The sequence below is a fragment of the Mercenaria mercenaria genome, chromosome 4, assembly GCF_021730395.1.
Source record: "Mercenaria mercenaria strain notata chromosome 4, MADL_Memer_1, whole genome shotgun sequence".
Lineage (NCBI taxonomy): Eukaryota > Metazoa > Mollusca > Bivalvia > Venerida > Veneridae > Mercenaria > Mercenaria mercenaria.
Genome location: NC_069364.1, coordinates 100,266,085 through 100,278,181, shown reverse-complemented (window position 1 = coordinate 100,278,181; position 12,097 = coordinate 100,266,085). Strand labels below are relative to the sequence as shown.

Genomic DNA, 12,097 nt, shown 5'->3' with positions numbered 1-12,097 from the left:
TAGAAAGATTAGGTTTTTACAATGTTTGGCTCAATCAAGGTGTAGGGAACGAAGATGTATTTTTATTCCATCTAAGACAACGATTAAAAGACAATTTTGTGCTACTTTGGAATGAATCTTTGGACAGTTCAACAACAGCATCAGCTTATCAACTTTTTTTCAGATTTCGAATTTAAATGCTATTTAGATAAAATAAAAAGTACTAAATTCAGAATTGTATTAACAAGACTTCGTCTATCAGCACATCGATTATCTTTAGAAACAGGAAGATGGCATAAACCAAACAAAATACCGAGAAATGAAAAAAAAGTGTATTATATGCAATGTTAGAATGTCAGATATATAAAGATCTTAGACAAAATCAAATTAATTGTTAACGTCTGAAAACAAAGGCATTTGAACTCCGTAGACCTATATATTATAAAGAACACTTTTTTCCTTGAGACATAGAGCATTATGCTACATATTGATTTTACATTAAAAACTACCTCAAATTTGCATTTATATATTCATACGTGCACATTTCTGTTAACTTAATAACCTTTCCTAGTAAATAATAGAAAGGTTTAGGTCAAGTCAGCGTAATATGTTACACTGTACATCATGAAACGACATTTCAAACTACGAAGTGCAAATTTGATGGAAATGTTAAATAATAAAGCATGGAAGGTAAAAAATTATAGAATCTTTATTTATAAAGCGAATCGCCCGTTCAAATATATATATCTTGAACCGCAAAATAAAATTCATTTTGCAATTCGAACTGCAAAATGTATAATGTTTTGCAGTTTGCAGTTCAAATTTAAAAGTGCAAATTGGATTGAAATGTTTAATTTAATAGCCTAAAAGCAAAATACAATAATAAGTTTCTCGGAAAGCGAATCGAAGTTCATCTACTTAATATATATAATTCGAACCACAAAATAAATTATTCCATATTCATGAAAAACAAAAATATATATATAACGTGAACCGCAAAATAACAGTTCATTTTGCAATTCGAACCGCAAAATGCAAACTGCAAAATACAAATCAGTTTGCGGTTTGCAATTCGAATTGCGAACTGCAAAATGCAAAACAGTTTGCGGTTTGCAGTTCGAATTGCGAACTGCAAACTGCAAACTGCAGACCAACTTAACGCCTATCCAAAAAGGGCCATAAATCTTGCAAAAAGCAGGATGGAGTTATGTTTCTTGCTGTACAGGGTCAGCTTATGATGGTGAACAAGTGCTGCAAGTTTCAAAGCAATAGCTTTGATAGTTTAGGAGAAAAGCTGACCTAAACATAAAACTTAACCAGGCAATGCCAACACCGACGCCGATCAAGTGATGACAATAACTCATAATTTTTTTTCCAAAAAATCAGATGAGCTAAAAATGATATTAAAAAATACAAAGAGACAATTCTCTGACTGATGCAATCAACACAGCTCTATATTATAATATTTTTTAATTTGCAATGTTTAAATATAATTATGCTAATTCTCTTAAAACTTTTAAAAGTATCAACTTCTTAACTGGCAATTAATCTTCAGCGTTTTCAACATTTGTTGGTATTATGTTTTTTGTGTTCCTGACTTACAAACATAGCCTACTTCATGTTTGAGAAGACTATGCTGATGTACAAGTCTTCATGAAGTACCTGTTCTATTCTGTTCTGTTCTACTTTGTTTTTAAGGCTGTGGACCCATAATGAGAATCGACAATTTCCATGCTATTACATATTTTCATTATAGACAAGTCGGCATCCTTTGGACATAAATATAGCTCAATGTGCAATGGCTTTCCGTAAAAACATAGAAAGCTGAAATCTAATACAGAGACTAAGCAATCTGCTAATCGTCATTACAGTTCCACTATGTACACAAAAAATAATGACATCATCATAACATACCGCTTGGAGGTCCTGAATATATGTTTGAAACATCACTGATTATTCTAGATGACAAATCACCCGGGTAAGAATGTTTACTCTTGCCCATTTTTTTCAACTATCCTCAAGTCATTTTGCATTAATAAACTGATTTAGCCCATTTTTTTGTTTATCATGACTAATGGGCTCTTTCAAAATGCCTGCAACTTTTGAACGGAAAACAACAAAAGGGAGACCAAAACATATCCTTATATTTTTCCACCATTTCTAATATCCAATAGTAATTTCTTGCACAAAAAAAATCCAAATTAAGAATGTGACCAGATCATTTAAATAATTGTTCCAAAGTCACATTAACTCATAGTAACTAGTTACATGTACTATCTAAAGTGAATGATCAAACAGCAACTCAGGTACAATGCTAACATCAATCAAATCCTTTTTTATTTTTTTTAGTCCTCTTGTCCACTACCTAACAAGTTTTCACATGTTTAATACAATAGTTAAAAGTTAAATCCCAATAGATAAGAGAAGAGCTTTCAAAATGTCATATTGAATACATAAACATTGATTTTTAACTTTCTACTTTTAAAAATATTTTTTGTTAACTTTACAAGTTCTAATACACAGAGCAGTGCTTTGCTAGCATACAATAATAGCATTGTTTTACATTATAAATTATTAACCTATATATATGAAATCACAATTAAAATATTTGCTTTAAACATAATATCATGCTGGTATAAATGGATCAAACATTGATATGATGCCAAACTGGTAATCTATGTACGCCATATTAATAGCCGATCAAAATGTTCCGATAAGATTTAAATACTGATTAACTTGAAGATACGTGGCACGCTCTAAATTTGAACTTTCTCGTAACTATATACTACATTAAAAGTATTTATCTTTAACACAATGTATTATGGAAAATTACTCCAAATGTTACACTTTCTAAAGAATATGAAGCATTCTAAGCTAACTATGAAACATCAATATGTCTTCAGTCCTATATTCCTCAGCACATCTAGAAAAAGCTAAATCAATAATAAATCATCGTAGAAGAGATATGGTTCAAGTAATTATTGCCGCTTCTATTTTACATCATCACCTTTTGATATGAAGCCATGTCATTCTCCTATGCATAATTATGAAGACTTATATAGGTGGTGGTAAATGTCATTCATACAAGTTTCTAGTTTCCATTAAAGATATACTATATAGTGACAAAAGGCTTATCAGTAGGACTGCAAAATCCAGGAATGTCCTATTTCTTTTCTATATTGAATGATCACCTAAGTTGGAAAATCATGTTTAAAATAGAAGGATTCTCTTAATGGCTGAAAATGGCACCAGTACTGACTGTGGGTGCCAATACTCCTCTGTAACTGCTACCTTAAGCTGTATTCATGAAGACTTATGGTTGTTTTGCCTTCTTACTCACATGCTGACAATAAAAGACTAGCTATACACATAGCTGTTATAGTTTTCAAGAAAAGCAGACCTAAGCAAATAACAGCTGTCAAAGAAGACAGCATGCTCGACTATTTCGATGCTTAATAGTGAAATAGGGCATATCTGAGAAAACTAAAAGATGCCTTTTTTTACCACAGAGGAAAAAAAACCCTTTTGACCTTTGACCTCCAAGTGTGACCTTGACCTTTGAGCTAGGGGTCTGTGTTTTGTGCAAGTCACATCATCTCATTCAGGAGAATATTTGTACCAATTAACATTAAAATCCCATGAAGAATGACAAAGTTATGGACCAGACAGGAAAAAGTCTCTATTGACCTTTGATCTCCAATAGTGACCTTGACCTTTGAGCTAGAGTTCTTGGTGTTGCTCATGTCACATCATCTTATTATGGGGTACATTTGTGCTAAGTACATTGTAATATTAAATCCCTTCAAGGATTGTTGAGTTACAGACCCAACAGGAAAAAAGCCCTGTTGATCTTTGATCTCAAAGTGAGAAAAGCTTTGAGCTAGGGGTCAAGGTGTTTGCACATAACATGTTGTCTCATTATGGGGAACATTTATGCCAAGTGATACTAAAATCCCTTGATTAATGACAGAGTAATGGACCGGACACAGGAACTGTGGACAGATGGACAGATGGAATGATTGACAGGAAAGCGCAATTCTACAGTCCCCGAAACTGGTTTTCAACCAGGAGGGGACTAATAAATTTGATAGAAGTCTATGCAAGAATGCTACCCACCAAGTTTAGTGTAATTCCAGTAGTTTCAGAGAAGATGTTAAAGTAAAAATGTTTATGCAGGACGATGGACGACAAACGATGGATGCCGGACCATCCACCTTCGCTAACAGCTCACCATGAACAAAATTCAGGTTAGTTAAAAAGAGAATACAGAAAATTTTGTTTAATGAAACTACCCTTGGGATGTGAAAAGCTTTTTTGTTTACAATCAGGTTAAATTGTATTACTGTGTGTGAACAGTTAAAACTTGGCTTATTAGCAAAAATAACTCAAGTAGTTAAACAACACAAATATTAACATTGTGCGAAGGAAACTTGGTTACATCTTCTGTAAATGAGGAGGATTTAATTCCATACAAGGTAATTTATTCGGGGAAGTTTCTGAGGCACGCTTGAGGACTTACAGAACACCCTTTTCTGGGGACTGTTAGAGCCGGTCCCTTTAGAACGAGGAGTATTATAGTAAGTAGATGCTGCAATGTCTGTACTCTCTTTCCCAGGATTAGGTTCTGTGTACTCAGACTTAAGAGACAACTTTGTCATTGGAGTATAACTGTCAATTTTTCTTGAGTTTGGGGTTAGATAACCCGAGGCAAGAGACATTCCCCCTCTAGCTTTCCGATATGTGTTGTCTCCAAGTACCACATCAGGACGATCTTTGTCAAAGAAATCATCCGTTTCTAGTATCACATAATCAAATAAATGGAACATTTTATTGTCTTTTAACTCGACTACATATCTAGGTTTTTTAAAACTTTTTTTCCCCTCATGAAAATGGAAGTTTATTGCATGACAGAGTGATACTTCATATCTCACTAAGAAATCATTCGTGCCCGAAAAGCTGCTCTATGTTCAAGTCTTTAATAAAATGTCATCTAGAAACATTCTTAACTTGGCATGTTAATCTCATCTTTTGAACTTTCCATACTTCCTAGCAAAAGTGACTGGCTGACATTGTTACAATACTCATTTCTAACGAAGAAAAGCACATTTTGTTGCAGCCAAGTGGGTACAATATATCAACATCTACCCATAACAAAATATCACTTCAGCTCAAAAAAGAGGATAATTGCTTCATTATGTCAATCCACTTTCTGTACTTTGGTGATAATACAGTGTATACATGTAATTATCTGTGTTACAATATAGTTAACGAACGTACATCAAACATACGGTACAAGATACTCAACTAGACTTCAGAGTCTTTTCTGTGTTATTAGAGAATAGACAGAAAATATAATATATTTCCTGTAAACTGGGCTTATTAGCGGGTATACAGTCTTAAAACACATGCATGCTCTCTAATATTAATGCATGCTTGTTCAATCAATTAAATATGAAAACTGAAGAACAAAATGTAGAAATAAATTTTTACTGGAAACTGACTAAACAAATTTATTATACATATATGCATCTAGAACTTGTACAATAGCAGCCAGTAAAAACGTTTTGAAAATAAAGTAGGACTTTTAAAAACATAATATCATTTATAAATTCTTGTTTTACTAACTTCTTTAAAGCAGTAATGTGCAGTACATATATACAGATAAAATCCCATAAACTGTATTTCTCTCCTTGTTAAAATGATAATAATGGTAAATATTTAAAATGCTTTTATTGTACATCAAATGCCTGAACTGTTATAAACAAGCAACCAACCATTAAAATCCAGAGCAAAATTGAAATAGTCCAATATAAACCTGTAGCCACTTAATGCTATTCCTGATTCAAACTACTTCCAAACAGCACAGTTTGAAAAGACCAAACTCCTGAGCAAAGTAAACTAAAGAACTCTTGATAAAACAACATTTTCCTTCAATCAATATGCTTAAATTTGTTTAAATAGTAAAAAGTGTTTGTTGAACATGTTGAAAGTGACTGTTCAAATTACTTAATATACAATATTTCCCTTCAATCAATATGCTAAAATTTGTATAAATAGTGAAAGTGGCTGTAACAGTATCATCATTTTGAAATGATGACAAGTACCGGTAAATACCTTTGTCAGTTTTATATTTGTTTTCAATTCGCTTTAAAAATTCCCAGTATAACTGAAATGCAATGTTTTAAGCAATGCACTGAAATATATACATAGTTTCTTACAGATCTCCTCAAACAATAAGCCATGAAGTGCAAACCTTTCATGTCAGTAACTTTAATCTTTCTGCATTACAGAATTTTATATTAGTGGACCCATATTGATAATCGGCAACTTCCGCTAGAAATAGAATTTCAGCATTTCTTCTTTTTAAAGAACTCCATTTGCGAGTCAAGCTACCTTTTATATAATGAGAATACATATCACTTTGAAATAAGAATGTGGATCACTTCAAAATGAGAATATTTTGCCATTATCATTATGGGTCCCCTATTGTCACATCTATCTATATAGCACCAACATCTGTATACCAACAATATAAATGCTATATCTATTCATGCATAACATCATGCATATAAATACAAAATTACAGACATGCCATTATAAAATATTCAGGTTCTGCAAGCAGTAGCAACTATACTAATAATCATGTTTCCAATATCAAGTATTGTAATCAGAAGGGGTTGTTTTGTTTCATTTCATATACTTATGTCAATTTACCAGACTTTTTCATTACAAATAAACATGTAAAGTTTTTTGCATTTTACTTAGACATGCTCATCAGTCTAAAGGGGCACCAAACATCTATATATTGATATTATGCTATAACAAATAAGATCAAAATTTAATGCTGGAAGTCTCTGTAATGGTAGTTATTGTAGAAGGGTATCTGTGCTTAACTCAGCACAAAATGAATAAACCAAAATGTTGCCATGGTTTTGACCTGTTGAAAAAACTCTCCAAGCATTTTGTCCAAAAATTTGGATTTGATATTCAATAAATACATATTTTATTGCTTAACTGAATGTCAATTTTTGTTTCCATTCAAAACATACAGAACATTTTTCAAAAATATTCATTTTTGTATTATTTACAATAATGAAAATGTAATGTCCAGCCCAACACAAATGTTAATATCAACCTTTTTTTCCAAATCAAGGCAAGGGTAAATGTAAGAACAAAATCGTTTTTAACCCCGGGAGACATAGGAGAGGAGGCAGGTACGTAGCAGGCTACAACAATACTAACTTACTATAAAGTTTACTATCTGAACTTCTGGAATCTTTCGGACGACGAACCTCATGACCTGATGCTGTTTCCAAAACAATGACATAAATAAAAGCTTTCGTCACTATGAACAATTAAAATGAATTTAACAATCAAATATCTTACTAGCCTCTCGTTAACAAAAACTATCCCATTAAATTGTAGAATACAAAAGGAAAAAACTATCTCATTAATTAATTATCTATAGCTTAAAGTTTTATGTTTTTGTCTGGTATTCCATTAATATGATATGGTCATGTGATATACAAATCAATTTTTGTATTAAATAATGTACACAACGTATTAAGTACCTGTTCTATTTAGAGGTGATCTCGTCTTGTAACGTTTGGTTCCAGTGTCATTGTCATCATCATCAAAATCATCACTGTAATCATCATCAAGGATTGAATCATCCCCATACGGACTTCTTGTATGATTGCGATGCGTCATTTTGGCGGGTCTTTCTCTCACACCTTTCTGTTTGTTTCTTCAAACTCTTCACTCATCCATTAGTCCATCCTGCAGTAAAGAATATTAACTGCTCCATTATATTATATATTCTTATCCTGTGCACAGAAACATATTTTATCACATGTTTGACATCATGGGAGTGAAATAAAGCCATTACCTAAGTTTACTATTAGACTGTTCTAATAACATCTCATCTGTGATGAGAACGTTTTAAGTACAGAAAACGTTGAATGAACTGACTTTAATCTATACAAAGAAGAAATTTCGATATTTCAGCAGTAAAAAGCTAGTTAACATGTGATAAAGTGAATCTTACTTTTGTGTTTTAACACACTGAATTTATTTAAAGGCACTGACCTCCAGATCTTATGGTTGTTAAAGTAAGATTATCCTTTTCAAGAAAACTTGTTTACTTAAAGTCCAAACTAATACACATCCAACAGAAATAGTCCTGTAAGACTTCAAGTTTTATGTTGAATAAATGTTTATTACGCATAATTACATGGTTATAAACAAATGCATTGCGAGCCGTACAAGTACCAAGATACTGATTACATAACACCAAGACACATGCTTATATAAAACTATTATAACAATACAACAGTTTTTGTTTCTTTTGCTGTTTTCTCTGATATATTTCACAAACTTGCCCAATGCCTTTTTTAAGCAAATTTAATACAGTAATCAGTTTACCTATCCTGACACACAATCATGTTTCATAAAAAGAATTTCCAACAACTTTGGTTGCTGAATCAGGTTTAATTAACAGTTTCCCAATTTGTTAATTAATGTAATGGACAGTATCATCAGTGGAGAGCAAACCTGCAAACATTAATTATCTTATCATTGATCAGGCTGGGTACCAGTCTCTCCTTTTGTTGCTACAATCAATATCTTCACGAGATAAAACAACTCATTGGCACATCAGAGGAATATTTCAATGTTCAACAAGACTTTTAATGTAAGGTAATACAAATTTATATGGAAATGAAAAAAAACAACATTCATTTATCCCCAGCACTGAGCTAAGGGATCTAGCTTGTAATCAAATTAGAATAATTTACTATTAAATAACTCTTCCGAGTACCAGTTACGATCACGAGATAGAAAGACAAGAAAGTCTGAACATGGAAGTCCTCTTTAAATTTAAAAATATACACTTGGTCTAAATTACATTAAGCATCTGAGTGCAAGTTAGGATCAAGTTAGAAGGAAATTTTGATTTGATTTTGTTCTGTTTTATGTAACACTAAGACATTTCAACTTATATGGTGACTTTCCAGCTTCAATGTTCAGTACTGTACTATATACTGTTCCACCATATAGAACCCCTCTACACTAACGATAGGACTAAAAAGCTGGATACAGTTCAGAAGCAGGCTGCTTGTTATGTCACAAACAGGCATCACAACACCAATAGTGATGCATCTATCCTGGACCATCTGCAATGGGAAACGCAGGAGTCATTAAGAACTAAAGCTCAGTTAACCATGCTATTCAAAATCATCAACAATCTGGTACTGGTAGATACTCTAGCCAACCAGTACCTCACCCCAGCATGACACAGCACCAGATCTGCAAGCAATAGAACATTCCTCCAACCATCAACACCTACTTCATACTACAGGAACTCATTTTTTCCAAGAACCATCACCACATGGAACTGCCATCTGCAATAACTCATGACTCTGACTTGGTATCCTCCAAGCAGGGACTATTATCACGGAATTTCTAAGGATTGTCCCAGCCTCCTGATGATTCTTCTCAGGCTGTGCCCACCATAGCCACAGTGACCAGAAAGGCTTTGGATAACACTTTGCTATCTCTGTCTTTTAGCTGTCCTGCTTTTTAAATTTTACATCTGATGACAAAAAGTGCTCTGGGGGAAAAAAGTTGGAAGTCTTTTTTAAACTTAGATGTTTAGTGCACATTAAACAGCCATAGGCTAGGCTGTAACAAAGCAATAAACATAATGTAGGAACAATGTATATTGACTCAAGGTGCTAATTAACTGCAAGAAAAGGAAGACCTGCTCTCTTCAAGGTTTGCTTCTTTTATTGTTCAGTAATGTATGAAAATAAAAAATATGTGGATATGAAATATATTAAACACTTATAAAGCTGTAAGTACCAGTATATAGATTTTGAAATCTTTGTAATATATCAAACTATCCACGTGACAAGAAGGAAACATCCTATTCCCACCCAGTACTACCCCCATGGAGTCCTACTCGAATCAGTTACATCAGCAAATACCTTGGCGTAGATATATCAAATAATCTGTAATAGGAGTGGGAAAATGTACAACCCGATACAGGACTCGTACCTGCGACCTTCTGCTTGCAAGTCAGATGCTCTACCAACTGAGCTAATCGGACAATCGATATCATAGACTAATTATATACATTATACACACTGCTACATTCCTCTCTCCTTTTTTTTAAAGACAAACTCAAGATTATTTTGATTAACCCAGCCATTGCTTCACCCTAGCTCTAGGATTCCAAGGCTAGTCACCACACTCACAGCACCAATGTAATAGGAGCGGAAAACTGTGCTGCCCGATAAAGGACTCAAACCTGCAACTTTCTGCTTGCAAGTCAGATGCTCTACCAACTGAGCTAACCGGACAAATGATATCATAGACTAATTATATACATTATATACACACTGCTACAAATCTTTCATGGGACGCCCACATCAGTAGGTCAACAAAAAGCAAATCAAACATTCGGGTTTCTTTACAAAAACATCAAGGTCAAATCTGAACCCATTAAGTCCATGGCTTACCAGATGCTTGTCAGACCCCAGCTCAAATATGGCTCTGAATTGTGGTCACCCTATATTGTATTTGGTGTTTCTCGGTTATTTACGTTCCGAAAGAAAATGTAACTAATTGGATGAACTTTGTTACCTGTAAACCATTTAGATCCAAGTTTAAGGTGAATTCTGATGAAGTCTTATTTGTTATTTCATTTTCAACAAAATTTGAAATGTAAATGATCCTTAATCTCTAGAAAAAGGGGGTTCATACCCCTAGAAAACCCCTAACAGGCTTGTCTAGAGGTACGGATCCGTATCTCTAGACACTTCCTATTATTAAACTGTCTGACAGCTGTTTTTAAACTTTTACTTTTAAGCAAGCTATTTTTCCTTGCTTTTAACTATCTTTTTACACTTCAGTCTTTTAATAGCAGAGCTACCGGCGTCGCGAAGCGTCGCATTACGGTTAAACGTATGAAAAATAAAATGAATAGAGAGATCTAACTGTGTATACTATCGAGTTGAAAATTCGTGGTACCTTTTGGAATCGGTGTTGTTCGGATTTTTTCAAGTACACTATGAACCTAGTAATTAATCAGTAAAGACGTCAGTAGACGCTTACTTGACAAAAGCATCTCGCTTACTGCTTTGAATATTGAATAAAAATGCAAATGAGCGTTTGATAATAAGAAATTAATGCTAAATACATTCTCTACGAAGAAAAAAAGAAATAAAACAATATTTTCAGTTTGAAACGACTTTTGTCACGCTGCCATTACTGAACTTTATTATATATACTTATGTTTGTCTCATGACGTCATAACTCCACAATGGTGTAGTGGTTAGCGAGTTCACGTTGTAATCCAGAGGTCGTGAGTTCGAACCTCACCTGGACCAGATGTTTTTTTTAATTTTTATTTTTTATTTCATTTTTTTGTATTCTTATGAGTTTTGAAAATATTGTATAACTAAAGTCTAATGTAATTAAATTTGGAATTGGAACATTAACTTTTTACATTAAGTCCTCATTGCCCAATATTCACACGCAAAGACACAGAATTCCTTTGGCCTGATGAGATTCTGTTAGGTTTGAAATTTTCAGTGTTCAAGCTTTTCAATTTGAAGCAGTTATCATTTTGTGACTGGTTTCCAGTATGATAATAAGTTATGTAAAATTGTTGATGCAGTGCGTTTTAATAAGAATAACAGAAATTATTCAAATACGTTTTTTTTCTTTATCTTGGTGCAGATGTTAATCTATACCAAACTTTCTTTTGATTATATACAGAATATTTGTAGAGTTTTCACATGTCGAGAATTAATCTTGATGCAGTCTAAAACATGCATTCAGAAATCATGAATTATCATTAATAATTTTAATAGATCTAAAGAACATAAACTTCCTAAACGAATCCATAATTCCAGATAATTCCAGCACCACTCCTTTAATTTTTAATGGGCACTGGTGATTTTTCATGGGAGCTCTGCCTTTTAGGTAGCACCTACTTTCATATTATTATTTGTTGTTTGACGCGCCAAATGTCTATGTCCCCATGAGGGGTTTGACATTAATGGAAAGCAGATCCCTTTGAGCAGGAGCAGTGAAATCAACTGTCCAAACTGCC

The 12,097-nt window shown here is 33.2% G+C and overlaps 1 protein-coding gene across 4 annotated transcripts in view; it reads right to left on the bottom strand.

Annotated features, from left to right (window-relative positions):
• The window catches only part of LOC123552519 (lebercilin-like), a 31,233-nt gene that overhangs the window by 18,704 nt on the left and 432 nt on the right, over positions 1–12,097 (bottom strand). For 2 of the 4 annotated variants that reach the window (XM_053542036.1, XM_053542037.1), the window contains exons 2-3: positions 7,551–7,758; positions 7,226–7,285 (exon numbers count right to left, since the gene is read on the bottom strand). In XM_053542036.1, coding sequence (XP_053398011.1) covers positions 7,226–7,285; positions 7,551–7,689 — 199 coding nt within the window. In that variant the 5' untranslated portion in view covers positions 7,690–7,758. Of the gene's footprint in view, positions 1–1,893; positions 2,049–7,225; positions 7,286–7,550; positions 7,759–12,097 lie in introns of those variants that run through there. The other 2 variants (XM_053542038.1, XM_045342235.2) reach the window with 2 other exon arrangements.